This window comes from Heterocephalus glaber, unplaced genomic scaffold, assembly GCF_053883595.1.
Source record: "Heterocephalus glaber isolate CG9 unplaced genomic scaffold, H.glaber_assembly_v1.0 deba00001561, whole genome shotgun sequence".
NCBI classification, from domain to species: Eukaryota; Metazoa; Chordata; class Mammalia; order Rodentia; family Bathyergidae; genus Heterocephalus; species Heterocephalus glaber.
Genome location: NW_028258349.1, coordinates 12444090 through 12464736, shown reverse-complemented (window position 1 = coordinate 12464736; position 20647 = coordinate 12444090). Strand labels below are relative to the sequence as shown.

General features: G+C 51.4%; 2 protein-coding genes and 1 long non-coding RNA gene across 20 annotated transcripts; 2 read left to right on the top strand and 1 right to left on the bottom strand.

Annotated features, from left to right (window-relative positions):
• The first annotated feature begins 157 nt into the window (after window positions 1–157).
• On the top strand, window positions 158–14595 carry Clip3 (CAP-Gly domain containing linker protein 3). Of its 2 annotated transcripts, none has more exons than XM_087191244.1 (14): window positions 158–323; window positions 631–856; window positions 3906–4045; window positions 4131–4224; window positions 4602–4763; window positions 5193–5311; window positions 6327–6563; window positions 9795–9930; window positions 10054–10182; window positions 11422–11565; window positions 11634–11757; window positions 11961–12025; window positions 12512–12584; window positions 13041–14595. In XM_087191244.1, exons 2-14 carry the CDS (start codon window positions 691–693, stop codon window positions 13093–13095), a joined length of 1644 nt encoding a protein of 547 aa, XP_087047370.1. In that variant the 5' UTR covers window positions 158–323; window positions 631–690; the 3' UTR covers window positions 13096–14595. The 2 variants fall into 2 exon arrangements, with proteins under 2 accessions (XP_087047370.1, XP_004859026.1); XM_004858969.4 differs by having other exon boundaries at window positions 165–323; window positions 678–856.
• LOC110344708 (uncharacterized) lies at window positions 7180–9887 on the bottom strand. The gene is made up of 3 exons (XR_002387448.2): window positions 9762–9887; window positions 8594–8658; window positions 7180–7525 (listed from the first exon to the last, which is right to left on the bottom strand). It is a non-coding gene; the product is annotated as an uncharacterized LOC110344708 (long non-coding RNA).
• Window positions 14596–14731: 136 nt separating the features above from the next.
• Window positions 14732–20345, top strand: Alkbh6 (alkB homolog 6, nucleotide demethylase). Of its 17 annotated transcripts, none has more exons than XM_087191340.1 (7): window positions 14732–14989; window positions 15769–15847; window positions 16147–16215; window positions 17883–17943; window positions 18296–18447; window positions 18670–18786; window positions 19825–20345. In XM_087191340.1, the coding sequence occupies exons 2-7, from the start codon at window positions 15794–15796 to the stop codon at window positions 20086–20088; spliced, it is 717 nt and encodes a 238-aa protein (XP_087047466.1). In that variant the 5' UTR covers window positions 14732–14989; window positions 15769–15793; the 3' UTR covers window positions 20089–20345. The 17 variants fall into 17 exon arrangements, with proteins under 17 accessions (XP_087047466.1, XP_087047460.1, XP_004859025.1 ...); XM_087191334.1 differs by having other exon boundaries at window positions 15769–15871; XM_004858967.4 differs by having other exon boundaries at window positions 14958–15060.
• The last annotated feature ends 302 nt before the right edge of the window (window positions 20346–20647 follow it).

Sequence of the window (20647 nt, the reverse complement as noted above, 5' to 3'; positions counted from 1 at the left end):
CCCTCTCTCTGCTTGTCTGTCCTCCGTCGTGCCTCACATCCCTCCCCGGGCCGGCGCCTCTCCCTCACCCCACCCTGGGCACCTCCAGCGCCTTCATTAGCCAGAGCTGCCTCCAGCATCTCTGCCCCCGCGTCGCACCAAGGCGCATGCGCCGTCAGCGCCCCGCCCTCCACCCCCATCCCCCTCCGGCGTCTGGGCCGCGTCCCCTTCTCTCTGTCTCTCTGTCTCCCTTTCCTCCCCTGACGGGTCCCCCGACACCGACCCCCCATTACTCCCGCGGTCTCCTCAGTCTCAGCCTCGGTCTCCAACCCAGTCCAGCCGAGGTAAGATGGGAAGAGGGGAGGCCCCTGAGAAGGGGAGGGGCGAAGCATCCTGCATCCCGAGATAAACAAACCCCGGGAGGGGGCGGCCAGGACTGAGGGGCCTGACGCTGGAGAAGAATGGGGTGCTGGGCCTGGGGGAGGTGGCAAGCGCTAGCCACCTATCAGGGGTCCCTGTGATGGGTAGCTGGGGTCCCTGTGGTTGTCCAAGATCCATAGCTGGGAAGGGGGGCCACTTGGCGCTGGGAGCGTCTAGGGCCTCCGACCCCGAGCCTGTGGGGCACCCTGTCTAGCAGACCTCTGCCTCCAGGGTTTGCCAGCCAGGCCATCCCCACCTCTGCACCCCCCCCCCACAAGGCCACCGAGGATCATGACTAAGACAGATCCTGCCCCGATGGCCCCTCCGCCCCGAGGGGAGCAGGAAGAAGAGGAGGAAGAGGATGAACCTGTCCCAGAAGCCCCCAGCCCCACCCAGGAGCGGCGACAGAAGCCTGTTGTGCACCCCTCCGCACCTGCCCCCCTCCCTAAGGACTACGGTAACCACTGTTCCCATCCTGAAATCTGGCCTGGAAACTTGAGTGGCCAGGGAGGGTGGGCTGAGCTCTGCTGGTGGTAATGGTCGGGGGATTGAGAAGGCAATCCAGAGGAGTCTTGGCTACAGAACCTTTCATTTATTTCGTTCACTCATTGGAGAGTGAAATTGAAATAATCCTAATCTTTGATTCATGACGTATCAGTCATTTAGTTATTCAACAGACATTTCTTGGACTCTACTGTGGACCTTTATAGTAGGAGTGGGGTCCTCAGCAGCAGAGCAATACAGGTGTAGTCTTCGAGAGAACTCACAGGTCTAAGTAACAACCACACCAGTAAGTATACAATATAAATATATAATTCCAGGACATTATAAAAATTGCATTTATCAAGGGCTGGGGATTTAGCTCAGTGGATCTGCTGCCTGCCTCCCAAGCGCAAGGACCCGAGTTCGATGCCCAGTACCAAAAAGAAAAAAAAAAAGAATTGTATTTATCAAGAACAAGATGCTTCAAGAGCTCTTACAGACATGGTTTTCCTTAGGAGGTAATGTTTGGGGGAGATCTGAGAGCAAATTGGGATTCATTGAGGGAAGAGTCAGGAAAGGGCGTCCTGGGAGAGATGACTACAGGAGTAAGGGATGCTTTTCTTTGTTTGTTTGTTTGTTTTTGGTACTGGGGATCGAACTTGGGTCCTAGCGCTTGAGCAGCAGGCAGCAAAACCACTGAGCTAAATCCTCGGCCCCAGGAGTAAGGGATGTGAGGAAGGAGCTGAAGGCAGTCTCTTGGAGAAACTGGAAGTGTCTATACATTTATCAAGCAATTTTATGGAATGCTGTTAGGCTGTGCCAAGCTCTATGCTGGGTGATGGGAAGTTAAATGAGCCATCCAGGCACTATCCCTGTGCTCAAGAGAGGAGAGACTAAATAAATGAATAGATAAATAAATCAGATGAGTTTAGATTGGAGTGAGTGCTGTGGAAAAAAGAAAGGGTAGAGATACAGTAATAATGGCTGTGGGGCCTCCTACTTGAGATAAAATAGTCAGGTGGGTCTTCTTGATGAGATGGCATTTAAGCCGAGACCCAAAACATGAAGAGGAATCAGCCACAGGACTGCTGGAGAAAGAGTGTTCTAGGCAGAAAATGGGAAGTACAAAGGACCTGAGGCAGAACTGAGCTTGGAACAGATAAACTGTGGAGCTACTTTTAGGAAGTGATCAGAGCTGGGGTGGGAATTGGCATGGGCCAGACCTAAAAGGGCCTTGAAGACCACACCGAGGATTTTGAATATATTCTAAGTCTGACAGGGAGAAAAGTGTGTGTGTGTGTGTGTCCCCAGCAGCTGTAAGATTTAGAAACACACTAGGTCAGTTGGCATCACGAGGAAGGGAAAGAGAGATGCCATCTGTGGGTGTGTCATCCACTAGAGGGGGATCAGGAGATAAGTTCATTTCAATATGATAAAAAACTAAGAAAATTATTTGGGGTGTATGTGTGTGTGTCCATGTGCCCACCCCAGGAAATTGGAAAATCCTCTTTGGAACTGTGGCTGGGGCCTGAGGCCCAGTGGAAAATCAGAAGGTCTGTCCTACTTATAGGGGGCAGGGGTTGTTCACAGAATGGGAAGGAATCGGGAAATGTGCTCTAGGCCAGAGAGAAGGCTAGGGTGGACTCAAAGAGGAAATCATGTGTGCTCATTTTATTTGTACATTAATTCAGCAGAGATTAACTAAGCACTTACTGCATGGGGCTGCTGTGCCCACCCTGTGTGGGAATAAGGGAGTGAACAAAGCAAAATAGAAAATTTTTCCACCCCAGTGAGTGTGATAGGTGAGAAGGAAAAAAAAAACAAAAGGAGGGAAGAGGAGGAAGAGAAGGAGGGAGAAAGGAAGAGAGGAAGGCATAAACACATTGCCTCAAGTAGTGACGTGTTGTGATAAGAAAATTGAAACAGGTAGGAATGGGGAAGAGCAGGGCTGCTGGTTGCAATGGGGCAGTCTGGGGAGGCCTTGTCTGAAGAGGTGGCATTTGAGCCAGGACCTGCAAAGCCATGTGAATATCTCATGCTAGTGTCCAGGTGGGAAAACAGCAAGTGCAGTGAGACAGGACTTTGCCTGGCACATGGGAAGGACAGAAGGAGGCCAGTGCGTCTGGAGGGGAGGAGGGAGAGGGAGAGTGCAGAGTAGTGAGGGGATAGGTTGTGCAGGGCAGGGCCTGGTGTGCCACGGTGAGGACTCTGGCCTGTTCTCTGAGCAGGACAGGAGCCAGGGGAGGGCTCTGAGCCAAGGAGGGCTGTGACGTGAATGGGCTTTGAAAAGGAGCATGCGGGCTTATTCTAGAGACATCTTCCATGTGGCAGTCCCCTGAGCTGTGTGTGATCTAGTCATTCATTTGCTCACTCACTCAGCACACACAGTTCCTGCACGTTGCCACAGGGAGCAACATGCATCAGTCTGGGGGTGTGGGCGTGGGTAGAAGTGCCTCCAGGTGGTCACAGGTTGGATCCTGGTCCTTCATGGGTGCATTGTATATGGACTGTACAATATTTGAAAAAACAAAACCTGAGAATTTATTTATTGCAGTACTGGGGATTGAACCCAGGGTCTTTTGCACTGAACTACATCCCTAGGTGCCACTACATCCCCTTTTAAGTTTTTGAGACAGGATCTTGCTCAGTTGCCCAGGCTGGGCTGGACTTTGTGATCCTCTTGCCTCAGCCTCCCAAAGTGGTGGAATTACAGGCACCACACCCAGCTTAGAATTTTCATAAAGACCTGGACTTCTGGCTCCCCTTGCTCTCCCCTGGAAATCTGGCTAAACTGTCCATACTCTGACAGGGAAATAGCCAGCGCAGCCAGGAACACTGGTCATATAGATTTTTATGTGATTCTGAAATCTGTACACAGGAAATGCTGACTATACCCCCTGTGCCACCAGTTTGAGACCCTGCCATAGGCTCTTAAAGGCAAAGATCTTGAGTTCCTCTGGCTCAGGATAGAAGGGAGGGCGGTCCGCTTGCCTGGGGTGACCTTGGATCTCTCCCTCTCCCAGCCTTCACCTTCTTCGATCCCAATGATCCTGCATGCCAGGAGATTCTGTTTGACCCCCAGACCACCATCCCGGAGCTGTTCGCCATTGTGCGCCAGTGGGTGCCCCAAGTCCAGCACAAGATAGATGTCATCGGCAATGAGGTAGGAACAGTGCGGAGACTAGAGAGGGAGGGATGTGGTCCCCCACGTGTTTGGGTAACCCTCTCCTGCACCCTGGTACTCCCAGATTCTGCGTCGAGGATGCCACGTGAATGATCGAGATGGGCTGACTGACATGACACTACTCCATTACGCGTGCAAGGCTGGTGCTCACGGAGTCGGTGAGGGCCCCAGCCCCCAAACCAAGCCCCCAGTCCCCACAGCCTTAAAACCATCCAGAAGCTGGGCACTCTGGGAAGCTGAAGCAGGAGGATCATAAGTTTGAGCCCAGCCTGGGCAACTTACTGACACTGTCTCAAAATAAAAAATGAAAACAGGGCCGGGCATGTAGCTCAGTGTGAAGGCCCACGATTCAGTCTCCAGTACTGGAAAGAAAAAATAACAAACCCCAAACACTCAGAATTCAGTCCCTAAGACCCCCACTTGGGACCTACAACATAAGATCCCAAAGTGTAGTTGGGGAGGCCCCAGGCCCTCCCCAGGCGCTGGATGCATGCTGGGTAGGAGGCCTTCCAAGCTGACCTAGTCTGTCGCACAGGGGACCCCGCGGCAGCTGTGCGCCTCTCGCAGCAGCTGCTAGCGCTGGGCGCTGACGTGACCCTGCGCAGCCGCTGGACCAACATGAACGCGCTTCACTATGCCGCCTATTTCGACGTGCCCGACCTTGTGCGCGTGCTGCTAAAGGGTGCACGGCCACGAGGTGAGCAGGTTGTGGAGGGAAGGAAGAGGACCTGGGTGAAAGGGTGAGGACTGGGAGTGGTGAGCAGGACAAGGCCTGGATGAGGGAGGAAGGGTAGGATGGGGGAGGGGGCGTGGCCGAAGGCGAGGGCGGGGCCGTGCGCTGGGGCTAGGACTCTGCTCCCACCGGGGCTTGGGGAGGCCTCTTTAGAGTTCAGAGAGAATGCAGCGGTGCACACCCCCGTAATCCTAACACCTTGGGATGCTAAGACAGGAGTCCCGAAAGTTGAGTCCAGCCTGGAAAATTGGCAAGACCCTGGAAATAAAAAAGGGCTGGGGATGTAGCTCAGTGTGAAGGCCCCAGGTTCAGTCCCTAGTCCAGCAGGGTAGGGAGGAGCTGTGTTATTTCCACTTGGGCTCACCCAGAACTCTGCTCTTGCCCACTTCCCAGTAGTGAACTCCACCTGCAGTGACTTCAACCATGGCTCAGCCCTGCACATCGCTGCCTCCAACCTGTGCCTGGGAGCAGCCAAATGTCTACTGGAGCATGGCGCCAACCCTGCGCTGAGGGTACTGCGGTCCTGGGCTAGCTGGTTATCTTCCCTCCCCTTTCCTTCCCTCTCTCTCTTCCTTTCTTCCTCTCTCCTTCTCTTCTTCTCTCCCTCCTTTCCTCCACTTCCCTCCAACAGGTCTCTGCATAGGACAAGCACCATTTGGCATTTCTGGACTTATAAAATACAAAAACCATCTTTACATTCAACAAATGAAATAACAGGTGTTATTTAGTGTTCATTGTGTGGCAGGTGAAGTCTGTTATAACCCCTGTTTTACAACGGGGAAATTGAGGCAGAAAGATGAAAGGATTTGCCTAGGGTCATCCAGCAAGGAATAGCTTTTCTTTCAGCCCTGCCTGACCCCATGGCTGTGTACCAGCAGCATTTTGAGATCATGGGGAAAGTACTGTAGAGAATGAGAGTCTCCCATAAGCCTTCAGTATATCTTGAGCCTTAAGCCTTCCCTTCCTGGATCCCATCCTCAACACAAGTTACTCTGCAGCATCCCTAATACTATGATCTTGGCCTATGCCCCTCAGACCCTGCCCTCTCCTCACTCCCCACTGGCTTAGAGTTTGACCTTTGACCCCGTAGCATAGCACAGAAGCCTATTCTGTTGCTTTTTTTTTTTTTAGTACTGGGGATTGAATTCAGGACCTTGTGCTTTTAAGGCAGGCAGTGGAACCACTGATCTAAATCCTTGTTGGGAGCCTATTCTCAATGTCATCCCTCTCCCCACTGCAGGTCCATTATCTGCTTGGGGTTGTCTAGAGGTACAGCCTCCCCAAGGCCATGACCTACACATCAGCCTCATTCCCTATTGGTTCCACTTGATCCTACCCTCAATTACTGGACACAGCCCCAGCCCAGGTCATAGAAGTGGACTTCCCTGAGGTCTACACTTTAATGCCCCATCCCTTCTTCTCCTGTTGGCCCATATGACCTGGTCCTATCCCTGCTCACCCAGATTTGTGGCCTCCATGGAAGTGCTGCCACTAAGTCCCTGCCACTCTCTTCCCATTGGTCTACAGAATCGAAAAGGACAGGTGCCAGCTGAAGTAGTCCCAGACCCTATGGACATGTCCCTGGACAAGGCAGAAGCAGCGCTGGTGGCTAAGGAGCTGCGAACGCTGCTGGAGGAGGCTGTGCCACTGTCTTGTGCTCTTCCTAAAGTCACGCTACCCAACTATGACAACGTCCCAGGCAATCTCATGCTCAGTGCACTGGGCCTGCGCCTAGGAGACCGCGTGCTGCTGGATGGCCAGAAGGTCAGGAATTGGGGTGGGGCAGAGGGTGGGGCTCGGCCCCCTCATCCCAGCTGGGTCCTGGGACTGCGTACACACTGTCCCCTTTGTCTGCCCACCCTCGCACAGTCACTCACGCAGTACTTTATTTCATCTAACAATTGTTCTATGAGTTCTTCCTTTGTGCCCCACCCTGTGCTGAGTTTTTGGTCCAAAGGGGAAACAGATCCATCCTCTGACAGTGACAGCCTAGAGTAGTCATGGCTAAAACATAAGCAGAGTGATCAGCACAGCTCTGTGCACCCGTGGTCCCCAGGGTCCCGAGGTCTCCGGTCAGGCCCATCTCACTTTTGGAGTGGTCAGGACTTTGACCAGGACAGTACAGGTCAGAGTGCTGGAGGCAGGGGTGGTTTTAGCTGGAGTGTTCTGGGAAGCCTTCTCTGAGGAGGTGATTTCCAAGCTGAGACAGGAAGGAGCTCATCTTCCACAGATATGGAAGTGACAAGTACCAAGACCCAGCAGTGCGGCACTGTGACTGGAGAGTTGTTTCTGATTGTGTTGTGGAGAGATCAGAGGGACTGGATCACACCAGCCCTGCAGGCCATTGGAAGGAATTTGGATTTTGTTTTTTACACAGTGAGAAACCATTCAAGTCACATTTTGTTTCCTAATCAAGAATTCTGCATGTGTCAGCCCCAATCCAGGAAAACTTTGTGCAAAATCTAATCAAATCCACTGGATGATTCTCAAAGAAGGGTGGTTGACTCCTCCCATTTTATACTCCAGAAGACTATAAGAACCTCTGAGAGGTGAAGAAGCCTTTTGTCCGAAGACACGTAATACCTATCTCTGATACCTATCCCTGCCCCTTAGGGAAGCAGCACATCACAGTGTTTTCACACTTAGGGTCAGCGACTGGCCCAGGTCCATCTCAGCTTTGCTGCTTCCCAGTCAGTGATCCCAGCTCTCTGGGAAAGTTTCTTCACCTGTAAATGGAAATGGTGATAGCACCCATCTCGAGGTGGTGGTGGGGTAAACTATGTAAGGCCCTTAGAACAGAGCCTGGTGTACACTTAAGTGTCTTTATGGGCCAACAACTGTTCCAGGCCCCACCAAACCCTCCTAAGTCAGCACTATTAATTAGCTCATTTAATTCTTATTGTTTTTACAGTTGTAGGGATTGAGTCCAGGGCTTTATGCATGCTAGACAAGCACTCTACTACTGAGCTATAACCCAGCCCCTGTTGGCTCATTTTAGAGACAAGGAACTTGGGTAGAGCATGTGCTTAGCATTTAAGAGGCTCTGGGTTCAATGTGTACCACCAAGGGGGAAAAAAAAAGACAAGAAACTGAGTCATGGAGGCAAAGGAGTGTCACAAAAGATATAACTGCAGTCACTGAGGGCTCACTAGAGCCAAACATCTTTACATGTTTTTAAAATGTGTCCCCACAAGTGGTGCATACCTGTAATGCCAACACTCTGGGAGCCTGAGGCAATAGGATCACAAATTCCAGCCCAGTCTGGGCAACTTAGCAACTTAGTGAGACCCTGTCTTTAAAAATAAAGGGCTGAGCCGGGGATTTTGCTCAGTGGTTTCACTGCCTGCTGCCCAAGCGCAAGGACCCGAGTTCGATCCCCGGTACCAAAAAAATAAAAAAATAAAGGGCTGACACAAGGACCTGGGTTTGATCACCGGTACCAAAAACAAATAAAATAAAATAAAAATAAAGGGCTGAACAGGGCCAGGGATTTAGCTCAGTGGTTCCAGCACCTGCCATGCAAGTGCAAGGTCCTGAGTTCAATCCCTGGTACCGAAAATAAATAAATAAATAAATAAAATTTAAAAAAAATAAAGGGCTGAGGGCTCGGGATTTAGCTCAGTGGTTTCAGCACCTGCCTCGAAAGTGCAAGGTCCTGAGTTCAATGCCCGGTACCAAATAAATTTTAAAAAACAAAAAAAATAAAGGGCTGGGGATATAGCTTAGGGCAAAGGCCTGTGGTTCAATCCTTAGCACCACTACCACCAAAATAAAAAGCCCACCCCCCCACCTACCTCACATGGCTGTAATTCCAGCTACTTGGCTGGCTGAGGCAGGAGAATCAAAAGTTCGAGGCAACCTGGGCAATATAGTGAGATGTCTCAAAATTAAAAAAATTAAAAGGCCTGGGGATATAGCTCAGTGGTAGAGTACCCCTGGGTTCAGTTTCTAGTACAAAAAAATAAAGCATCCCACAGACAACCACCCTTGGGGTGGGGTGCTATCATCCCTATTTTCCAGGTGAAACTGAAGCTCAGGAAGTCCCATGATCAAAGATACACTATGATAATAGCCCACACTTGCTGCTCCCTGACTTAACAGCAGGCCTTATTCTGAGGGCTTTAATTCCTCCAGGACAGCCTTTTCTTTGAGACAGGGTCTCACTTGGAGTGTAACTCAGTGGTAGAGCATGTGGTTAGCATGCGTAAGGCCTAGGTTCACTCACTAAACCTGGACTTGGCCTTGAACTCACAATCTTCCTGCCTCAGCCTTGCAAGTGATGAGATAACCAGCATGCACTACCATGCTTGGCTCCCAGTAGGCCTTCCTGTGATGGTGGACATGCCTGGGTCTGGGTCTGTGTGCTCCAAGACAATAGCCACAAGGCGCATGTAACTATTCAGCACTTGAAATTTGACTAGTATGAGCTGGGCGAGGTGCTGCACACCTGTAATCACAGCACTTGGAGGCTGAGGCAGGAAGGTTGCTGAGAATTCGAGGCCAGCCTGGGCTACACAGTGAGTTCAAGGCCAGCCTGGACTACATAGTGAGACCCTGTCTCAAAAAAACCCAAACAAAACAAAACAAAACAAATTTGGCTAGTATGACTGGGGAAATGAATTTTTTTTTTTTGGTACTCAGGATCAAACTCAGGACCTTGCGCTTGCGAAGCAGGTGATGGAACCACTGAGCTAAATCCCCGGTCCCTGAATTTTTAATTTAGTGAAATTTCAGATTTTCATAATTGGCTAATGACCATTTACTGTATTGGTCAGGGCAGGTCTGTAAAAATCCTATAAGGTGGGGCATTTCCCGTTCCCACTTTGCAGATGAGTAAATTGAGGTACAAAGAGGTTAAGCTGTACAGCTAGTAAATGATGGAGCTGAAATTGAGCCCAAGCTCCTGTATCCACCCCACCATGCTGCCTGTTGCCAGTGGTCCACCATGGCCTCCCAAGGTACCTTTCTGAGCCGTATCCTTTCTTGTCTCCCCAGACGGGCACACTGCGGTTCTGTGGAACCACGGAATTTGCCAGCGGCCAGTGGGTGGGCGTGGAGCTGGATGAACCTGAGGGCAAGAACGATGGCAGTGTCGGGGGTGTCCGGTACTTCATCTGCCCTCCCAAGCAGGGTCAGTCCCACCTGTGGCCCAGGAGGGTGGGGATGCCGGTGTCTGGGGAAGAAGGCCAAGGGATGAGGGCACGGCCAAGGGCAGAAGCATGGACAATGCCAAGCCCAAGCTCTGTCCCCTCAGGTCTCTTTGCCTCCGTGTCCAAGATCTCCAAGGCAGTGGAAGCACCCCCATCTTCTGTCACCTCTACGCCCCGGACTCCCCGAATGGACTTCTCCCGAGTCACTGGCAAAGGCCGAAGGGAACACAAAGGTCAGGGGGACCCTTAAGGGGATGGGAAGAGGCTGTTTTGGGGAGATCGTGTGGGTAGCTTAGCTTCCATGACTCAGTTTCTCCTCAGGCCCAAACTCCAGTTGTAAAGGACAAACCCTGTGTTCCTGATACCTGTGACTCAGTTTCTCCTTTGAGTGTGTTGCGGCCCCACCCCCACCCCCCACCATTCTTGGAAGGAAGGACCTGTGGATTCCTGTCCTGCTATGATGCAGTTCCCCTCAGCCTCAAAGGTCTTTCCTAATTTTAGTGAAGGATCTGTTTCTGGTGGTTCCTATTTCAGGGGTTCCTTGCTTCTGCAACTTGATCCATGCTCAGACCCAAATCTCCCTTAGTTTACTTATTTCTATTTGAAATGAGGTCCCGCTGTGTTGTCTAGACCAGTCTCAAACTTCTGGGCTCGAATGATACCCCTGCCTCAGCTTCCCAACTGCTGGAACTACAGGCACATGCCACCTTTCTAGAATCCCTTAATTTTACTTATTTTGTCATGCTGAGAATCACATCCAGGACTTTGTACATGCTAGGCAGGCACTGAGCCACACCTCCAGCCCTTCCTCTTCATTTTATTTTTAGTTTGCTTTTTTTTCTTTTTTTTCCGGTACCAGGGACTGAACTCAGGACCTTGCACTTGCCAAGCAGGCGCCAGCATCAGAGTTAAATTCCCGGCTGTTTTTTGTCTTTTTTGAGAAAGGATCTTATTATGTAGTCTAGGCTGCCCTTGAGGTCTCGGGTGATCCTCCGACCTCAGCCTCTCCAGTGCTGGGATTACAGGTGTTTGCCACCATGGCTGGCTGTCTTTTTCTTTTCTTTTTTTTTTGGTAACGGGAATCGAACTCAGGTCCTTGTGCTTGCGCAGCAGGTGGCGAAGCCACTGAGCTAAATCCCCGGCCCCTGTCTTTTTCATTTTGAAAGGAGAGTGTCTGGGTTCCTGACTTCTGCCTCAATTTTTCCTTTAGCTTTGAGAGAAGATTTTGGGGTTCTTAAAGTTCTGTGACTCAGTTTCCCTCAGTCCTAAAATCCTTCCTCCTAGTTCTGTGGCATCTGGGATTCAGTTTCCCTTAAAACCCAAATATCCCCTCCCTCTCCCCCAGTTCTGGAGAAGGCTTTGAAGTTCCTCTGATTGGAGCCAGGACAATATTACTACATTGGGCTCTTGCAAGTGGTATGAGTCCCCAAAGTTGGCACCTGGGGTCCAACCCCCTCACCTTCTGTCCCCAGGCAAGAAGAAGTCTCCATCATCTCCATCTCTGGGCAGCCTGCAGCAGCGTGAAGGGGCCAAGGCGGAAGTTGGAGACCAAGTCCTTGTGGCTGGCCAGAAGCAGGGAATTGTGCGCTTTTATGGGAAGACAGACTTTGCTCCTGGTAAGGATGGGGACTCTAGGCTGGTGGGCAGAAAGGGCCTTGAGGCATCCTGACACCCTCTCTCGCAGGTTACTGGTATGGCATTGAGCTAGACCAGCCCACAGGCAAGCATGATGGCTCTGTCTTTGGTGTCCGATACTTCACCTGCCCCCCACGGCATGGGGTCTTTGCACCAGCATCCCGCATTCAGAGGTGAGCTCAAAGTCTGACCCCCAACCCAGGGGGCCACCCAGAGCCCCAGTCCACCCTCAGATAGTCCCCTTCTTTTGGACTAGCAAGACAGTGTGGTTACTGCTGCCCTACCCTAGTTCTTTCCTCTAGGCCCCTAGGGCTCAGTTCCCAACCAGACCTGGCTTCTTGTGGCTCTGACATTTCCCACTCCTGTTTCTCCTCAGGATTGGTGGGTCCACCGATCCCCTTGGGGACAGTGTTGGAGCCAAAAAAGTGCATCAAGTGACAAGTGAGTTGGGGGCTGGGATGTGGGGAAGAGTATAGGTGTGGGGATGAGGGAAGAGGCCATGGGTTCTCAGGTGTATGTTGGTGACAGTCTCTGATATTTAGCTGGGGACACAAGATCTAAGAAAATGATGAGGCAGGGTCCCAAAGAAGATAGGTGCTATATGACATGGGAAAGTTAACAAGACTCTGGAGAGCTTGGGGTGTGGACCAGTGGCAGAGCATTTGCCTAGCATGTGTGAGACCCTGGATTACAGCAAAACAAAACAAAATGGAAACAAAAACAGGCTCTGAGCAAGCACTGGAATGTGGGGACCCAGGTAGGCATTGGGGAACATGGTGGATACTGCTGACAAGATGTCTAGATGGGCATTGGGAATGTGGGACCCGGGGAACATGGATAGGTATTAATGACAAGGAGTCCGGGTAGGTATTAAGGGGATAGGTGGGTTTATCATCCCCTCACCTGCTAATCTATCCTTCTCTCCAGTGACACAACCTAAACGCACCTTCACGACAGTCCGGACCCCAAAGGACATTGCATCAGAGAACTCTATCTCCAGGTGTGTGGCCAACTCTTGTTCCTTCTCCTGCAGAATGTTCAGGGAGCAGCATCCACAGAGCTGTTGGACATGAGAGTCTGGAGCTCAAGTAGGGGCTAGAAATAGAAGTTAGGAAAAGTTGTGACCAGTAAGCACATCTAGATACAGTCTTTAGGGTGTAGGACCCAACACTGACTTCTAGTGACTTCAGCTTTTAGGAGCAGGTAAAGGAAGCAGAACATCTCTATTTTTTCTTTCTTCTTTTGGTACTGGGGAGTGAACTTGGGACCTTGTGCTTTCAAGGCAGGTGCTGAAACCACTGAGCTAAATCCCTGGCCTAGAACATCTTTATTTTTTAAAGCCTACAAGAGCACAATGAGAGGCAGAATCCCAAACATGGAGGGATAGCTGAGGGGAGGGTGATGAAGTCAGATGTCCCTACACGCTCGTGACAGTATGATCTGGTTCTCCTTTCAGGTTGCTCTTCTGCTGTTGGTTTCCCTGGATGCTGAGGGCAGAAATGCAGTCTTAAAGGCCCTGAATACCAGACAGAGACACAGAGTCCCCTCTAGTATCTCCTGACACAAGGAGCTCCCAGTCACCCGAGATAGAGATTCCCAGTAACACTTCAAGAATAGAGACCCCCCCACACACCATTAGCCAGCCCTTGATCATTGAGGTCCCATTATTAACAGATCCCCCAAGATAACCCCCCAAATACAGACCTTACGTCACCCAGAAATAAATTCCCTGAGTAGCACCTTCAGGTTAGTTCCTGTCCCCAGCCTCTCAGACCAGACTCCCAATTAACAGATTTCCACACTCCAAATGATGGTGATCCTCTCCACATAATGCTCTATAACAGGACATTCTTGAGTCACTCATCAGTGGGGATGAGAACCGCACCATTAATGAAGATCCCTTTTCCACCTTGCCCTTGAAATAAACATAGATAACAGCTCTGGAGTAGCAGACCATGTCTCTATCTCTGTTTAACATCAGTGCTCTCAAGATGTGACTTCATGTCACCCCAAAGCCCTTACACTCCAGATCTTCTATAAGAGACTCCCTCCATTAACAAAGACCTTGTTCTTATCCCTCAAGAAGAGACCCACCTTAATCAGCCCACCGTCACCCCCAATGTACAGACACCAAAATACCAAAATTGTCCTGGAAGTGCTAATTACAGGACCCTCAATTCTTCCTACCCTCTGCACCCTCAACAAACCCCCAGTGCCTTGTGTGAAGCTCACCCTACATGGCCCACAGAACCTGTGCTGGCCAGGATCCCAGAAAATTCTCTATTTTTTAAGTAATGACTTCCCCTTTTGGGGGACCCCAAATTAGGAGATCCCATTCTGGGACTCTGGGGATCCTACACCCCAGATTATATATATCCCCAACTTCCCTGTGCCCTCAAGACCTACAGCCCCTAGAAGACCCCAAATTGTGAACTCCCAGGACCCCCAAATCCCCAGAGAATCCCAAATTTTAAAATCCCCAACCCCTAGGAAACCCCAATCATGAGGTCCTTGTGCTTGGGACTTGTGCTTGAGACTGCAGTCAGGATGTGTATTCCAGGCTCTCAGAGAACCTGAAGCCCTTTTCACAGGCACCGGGAGACCCCCAAACAGGAATTACCATCCCTAGAAACTAGAGGATTTCAATGTCTTGAGTCCACAGACCTCAAGAAACGCAAATCCCAAGAGCCCCCGCCCCAAGGGAACCCCAAATCTTAAAAGCCTCCATCTCTAATACATGGAGTGTCCCCGAGGCCCTGAGGGGATCCCAAGTCTTGGAGCCCCCATTTCAATCTACCTTCTGGTCACAGGTCTAAGACAGCAAATTTGAGTCACTGGCCCCTCACAGCACTTGGGCCAGACCAACAGCCTGAGGGAGAACCTGAAGGCCCCGCGGGTCTAGGGCAGACCTGGGCCCCCGAACACCAAGGACAGCTCACGACTGTCCCTTCACTGCATGTCCCCAAACTACGCATGATCCTGTCCTCTTCAATAAAGACGTTTCTATGGCCTCTGTGTCGTCATTGTTTGGGGGACACGGGGGACTCTGCCTCTGTACTCTTGCTGGGGTAGGATGAAAAGGAAGCCTTTCTTCAATCTCGGCTCCTCGCGCCATGGGCACTGGATGGCCTAGTTTGCTGGAAATCCATCTAGCAGACCCCCCAGTTTTCTTCTCGCGGCCGGCTCCCCAGCGCTTCACAGGCGAGCCTACGCCTGTGTGGACAGGTTCGGTTCTGGAGTCCTGATTGGTTTGTGCCTTATAAGACCCGCCTTCATTAAATTTTCAATGGCTCAGAGGCCAGAGATTCCAGGCTATTTTTGAGCAAAGAGAGCGCCGATTGGCTGGAAGGAGAACCATTACGCTCTCTGAACGTTTCCATTGGCCTGAAGACTCGCGTCAATCAGGTGAGGGCGGAAGTGGCTGGAAGGAGGTTGGGGTGTCGAAATCTGGAAATTGGAGGGGATACCCGTGGACGGTCAGTTTGGGGGGTGATCGGGGCAGAGATGAGTGTCCAAGAGGGCCGGGAGTGGGGCTCCTGGGAAACTCAACGGGAGTCCGAGGGAGCTCAACGTGGAACCCTAAAGGATTCAGAATCGGTGTCTAATGGATTCAAGGAGCTGAGATTTGAGAGGAGTCAGGCTCAGGTCCGAGGGTGCTGGAGTGAAGGGCCACCCGGGAAAGTAAGTCTGAGGGGGGTCCACAGTGGGAGGTTCCGAGGAGACTGAGAGTGGACATGTCTGAGAAGAAGGCGCAGACTGGAGGCACATGGATGCTCAGAAGGGGGCATCTGAAAGGGCTGAGGCCAGAGGAATGTTGGTGAGGCTCTGAGTGTTGTCGGAGAGCCGCGCTGTTGAAGTGGGGTATGAGGTATCTAATGGGCCTTTGGAGTGCAGTCCTAAGAGCTTTTAGAAAGGTTCCCTGTGTGGGGTCCGAGGATGTTCTCTTAGAGGGGAAAGAGCAACTGCGTAGTTTGATGAGCATGCAGTGGACAGAGTATTGGAGGAGTGCTGGGTGCTCCTTGTGTTTGGACATGGCGCCTGGGGGGGATCATTGTGTGGCTTTGAGAGGGTTTTAGAGGCTGAGTTTCACAGGGTGGCTGCTGGCCCTTGATCAGGTGAAAGACTGGATCAGGGCCTCAATGTGGGAGGCTTAGTGACTTCGTTATGTCCTCCTCTCCCCACAGGACTGGGTGCAAGGACTTGCTGTCAATGGAGGAGCAGGATGCTAGGGTGCCAGCCCTGGAACCATTCAGAGTGGACCAGGTTGTCAGGATGGGGGTACACAGGGTGAAGATGGGGTCCAGAGAGTGGGGGGCGGTGGGCAGGCTGACTCCTGGGTCCATGGATTAGAACTTAACCCCTCCCTCCAAATTCATTTTTACCCTCAGAGTTCAGTCCCACTTTCAAGCCTACCCTGGAATGAGCATGTGTTCCTTGACTTCAGACCTTGTCCCATCTGAGGACATCTTTAGCCCTTCCACAGAAAGAAAGGTTGCTCAGTGATGGTAGGGTCCCTGTGTGGGTCAAAGACCCACATCTTCAGAGGTGTCTCTCCATTGCAGGCACCACCTGTAATCTACTACGTCCCTGACTTCATCTCCAAAGAAGAGGAGGAATATTTGCTTCGACAGGTGACCCCAGTGCCTTCTAGCCTGCTTTCCCCCTCTTCCCATATTTCTCTCCAACCCCCAGCCTCTGTATGAGACCCGCAAGGCTGCAAGTGAAGACCTGGCAGAGAGGAGGATGTAACATAGGACCCATCCTCCACTCTTCCTGTTCCTCTCTGAGGAACTGTTAGGACCTGTCCGAAAGGGCTTTTTTCTAGGGGGCTTAGGGAAAACCAAACCTCCTTAGAAAGGAGGTACTTATTGTGAAACTCAGACTCCCTGTACTGAGGTACTGAGGTACTGGATACTGAGGTAGCCCAGTCCAGCCTCTAAAGCAAGGATGTTACTACATCAGATTCCTTGTGCAGAAATAGCCCAGTGCAACCCTAGAGGCTTGGGAATGAAGAAGTTACAGAATGAATACTCCCTATACTGAGATAGCTGCCCGCAGAAAATGCTCTATTAAGGACCCAATATTACTGTCTTTTTAAAAAAATTTTGAATAAGGTCCCACAAAATTTACCCAGGCTGGCCCCAAACTTGCATTCCTCCCCCTTGGCCTCTGGAGTAGCTGGGATTACTGGCATGTATCATCATGCCTTGCTCAAATCTTGCTGCCTTTTATCTATCAATCTATCTATCTATCTTGAAGAACAGAGTCTCGCTAAATTGTCCAGGCTGAGCTCAAACTCCTAGTACTCCTGCCTCAGCCTCCCAGAGTATTGGGATTGCAGGCATGTCCCACCACACCTGGAAAAAATCCTGTCTTAGAGCAAGTTATAAATATAGGCTGAAATAGCCCAGAAATGAATGCTACAGAGTAAACTCTTCCTTGTACTACAATAGCTCCGCATAAACCCAGACTCCTAGGAACAAAGTTAACAGGTGCTAAATAGCCCAGTCAATATTCTATTCTTAAGGTTTAGGGAAGGAAGAATTTACAAAACTCAGGGTCCCTGCACTGGTTTATCCTTTTACAGCTCCAGAATCTTAGTTATAGAGCACACATCTTCTCTATGCTGGAGTTACCCACTACCCACTTGAGCTTGAGTCCCAGGAACAAGTTAGCCGTGGAACATAGGATTTTGGGCTGAGATAGCCCATTCCAGAACTCTGGGGTTTTTGGATGGAAAATTTTACATATTTTAGAATCCCTAGATTCACATATCCCAGGCCAATCCCATAACCATGCTGAGGATGAGATTATCGACTACAGTATAGATTTCTTAGACTGAGCCCATTCTAGACCCTTGGGATCTTGGCAGTGGAGGATTTTCAAAATATTTTCCTTACTGTACTGATAATTCAACCTAGCATACTGTCTCCCCTAGGCAATAGGAACGAGAAGGCTCCAAAACTCAGGCTGTCCCCAGATAGCCCAGGAATCAGGAAATTAGAGTGCAGACTGTTTTCTGGACTGAAAGAGCCTAGGCTGGTCCCAGAGCTGAGTAGATTCAGACCATGATTTTTCAGCCCATTCCTTTTCTCAACCCTAGTGGACACCTATAGGCTTTGGGGCCAAAGGCCTCTCCAGGAAAAAAGACAAAATCCTAGGAACATACTACCTCAGAGAATGGTCCTAACTGAGACAACTCATTTCTATCCCAGGCAAAGCCCCCTGTGTTGGTCTGGGTAGGAGAGTCACAGGGGGATGGTCCTGAAAAAGGAACGATTCCTTCCCCACCTCCTAGGTTTTCAATGCCCCAAAGCCAAAGTGGACCCAGCTGTCTGGGAGGAAGTTACAGAACTGGGGTAAGTGTCCCTGGCTGGGCCATGGGTGGTTCTGGGATGTGAGCTGGTTAGAGAGCTCATGTCTAGGTCTTGACACATGAAAGGAGGGGTCCCTGAGGGTCCCAAGGCCAGGAGTGTTCTGAGGGGTCAGTGGAGGTCCTGAGAGGTTAGAGATATCATGGTGAGTTGGGAATTATCTCTCAGGGTCCAGTGGTCTGGAGAAGTTAGAGAACCCTTGCAAGTTCGAGTGGTGATCTCCAAAAGGTCAGAGCATCACTCAGGGAGTCAGGGTGCTTCTAATCACTGGGATATCCATCATGGGGGCTCCAGGCTTCTTGGTGGGGTATCCTCAGGACCCCGTTTCACTCCCCAGGTGGTCTCCCCCATCCTCGTGGGATGGTCCTTGAGCGGCTGCCCCCATGGCTCCAGCGCTGCGTGGACAAGGTGTCTGACCTCAGCCTTTTTGGGGGTCTCCCAGCTAACCATGTCCTCGTGAACCAGTATCTGCCTGGGGAGGGCATCATGGTAACCACATACCTTCACCCCAGCTCTTACAGTAACCAACTCCTTCCAGACCTCTCAACTATCAGGGGACTGGGCATCATGCATATCCACCTCCCACTCATGGAGCGGCCACTTAACCCCACCCAGCATTCATCTCCCTGTCCCAGCTTGGGAGCCCTGCTTTGACCCAGAGGGTGGGGAGGTACACTCCTGCCCTGCCCAGCCCTGGTGCCCACTCTCCAGCCCCACGAGGATGGACCACTGTACTACCCAACTGTCAGCACTATCAGCCTGGGCTCCCACACCATGCTGGATCTCTACAAGCCACGGCAACCAGAGGACGATGATGCTACAGAACAGGTGGGCCCTGAGACACTGTCCCAAACCCTTGGGATGTTCCAACATCCTGCATCCTCCAGGATGACCCAATCCCACCTGCCTTTGGGGTATTCTTGACACCTAGACACCTTCCCCTTATGGGGCACACACATTTCCTCCTGGACACCCAACACATCTGCTTGCAGGGTGCTCTAACTGCCATGATATCCACAGATACTCCAGTATTCCTACCTGCTGAGTGGATGCCCCTGGCATCCCGCAGACCCCCTGATCCCACACCCTCAGTGTTCCAACAGCCCAAGGTCCACATACCCATTCAGGCTCCCCAGTATACCAGCAGACATTCTTGCCATCAGATATGCCTCAGGATCCTCCCAGATGTCCTGACTGCCCACTACACAGGGTACCCCAACACTGATAGCCTGCCACTGCAGTAATGTGATCTGCAGTGTGGGACACCCAGATTCTCCTTGCTCCTTGTCACATGACTTTGTTTAGGAACCTCCTAGATACACTGACAGCTATCTCTATGCCATACATTTCTGACATCATTGTGTTCACAGATACTCACCCTAATCTCTGATCCTCAGGGTGTCCCCTTTAGCTCTGTGTGCTCGTGGATACTCTGACATGCCTCATACTGCAGATGTCCTTGGATATCCCACTCCCTCTGGCCTCTCCCTCACTGTCCTCACCTGGTCCTACCCTCAGCCATGTCCTCATCACTCAGGTCTGCCCAGGTGTTCTGGGACAGCAGATCTCTCTCCCAGCTGTCACACCCTGCTGACCCTTTGATGTCCCCATCTGCAGCCTTATTCCTGCCCTCTCCCGAGGGACTGCCAACCCCTGGCCCTTCCTTCCCTGTCCAGCAGTCATGGTCTGGAAATGCACAGATTTTTCACTTCTCAGCCACCAATGTCTCTATCCCTGGGAGCATGCCTTCTCCTCCGCCTTTGCCCTGAGGACTTGCTGACCTTTGTCCTCTGACTTCTGGAAGCCTGGTGTCTTTTCACCCACCCCAACCTCTGGATACTCACTGACCATCAACCCGCCCCGCAGCCTCGGCCACCACCCAGGCCCATCACCTCACTGCTGCTGGAGCCCTGTAGCCTACTGGTGCTCCGAGGCACCGCCTACACGCACCTCCTGCACGGCATTGCAGCCAACCACTTAGATGCCCTGGATGCTGCCTCACTGCCGGCCAATGCAGCTGCCTGCCTGTCTGCAAGGCCTGGAGCCTGCCTGGTGCGTGGCACTCGGGTCTCACTGACCATCCGCCGTGTGCCCCGAGTGCTGCGTGCCGGCCTCCTGCTCAGCAAGTGACCAACGGGGGTCAGGGCCTGCTGGGATTCCTGGGGTGCTGTCATTGTGATCTTTTTTTTTTTTGGTACCGGGGATCAAACTTGGGTCCTTGTGCTTGCACAGCAGGCCGCAAAACTGCTGAGCTAAATCCCCAGCCCTGTCATTGTGATCTTGGAACCTTGGAACCCAGGAACAGAGGCAGCTCCCTTGGGTTATTTATTTCCCAGAAACTATGGGAACCACTCCATTCCAAATAAACAAAATATCTTTCCATCACACTTGGTTTTAGAATTTGTTTGTTTGTTCATGCTGGTCTTGAACTCACTATGTCGTCCAGGCTGACCTCGAACTTGTGGCAGTCCTCCGTGTCAGCCTCCTGAGCGCTGGGATCATAGGTGTGGGCCACTAAGCCCTGCTTAGTGGGGACAGATGCTTGGGCTCCTCAGCAAAGTGCTTGGGACCTTAAGTAGATGGGTGGAACTTGGAGGTCAGATATGAGTCACTGAGGGGATCACAATCCAGGGCTCTTAGGGTCGGGGCTGGGGGCTTTCTCTATGGATCCTCTTGGGATGGGTTGGGT

Excerpts from the sequence above, each read along its gene's own strand:
- Clip3 (XM_087191244.1), top strand. The coding sequence starts at position 691 with ATGACTAAGACAGATCCTGCCCCGATGGCCCCTCCGCCCCGAGGGGAG. Across the intron at positions 4,046-4,130 it reads TAGATGTCATCGGCAATGAG|ATTCTGCGTCGAGGATGCCA; the intron begins GTAGGAACAGTG and ends TGGTACTCCCAG. Across the intron at positions 12,585-13,040 it reads TCAGAGAACTCTATCTCCAG|GTTGCTCTTCTGCTGTTGGT; the intron begins GTGTGTGGCCAA and ends TTCTCCTTTCAG.
- Alkbh6 (XM_087191334.1), top strand. The coding sequence starts at position 15,794 with ATGGAGGAGCAGGATGCTAGGGTGCCAGCCCTGGAACCATTCAGAGTG. Across the intron at positions 15,872-16,146 it reads TCAGGATGGGGGTACACAGG|GCACCACCTGTAATCTACTA; the intron begins GTGAAGATGGGG and ends TCTCCATTGCAG. Across the intron at positions 16,216-17,882 it reads AGGAATATTTGCTTCGACAG|GTTTTCAATGCCCCAAAGCC; the intron begins GTGACCCCAGTG and ends CCCACCTCCTAG.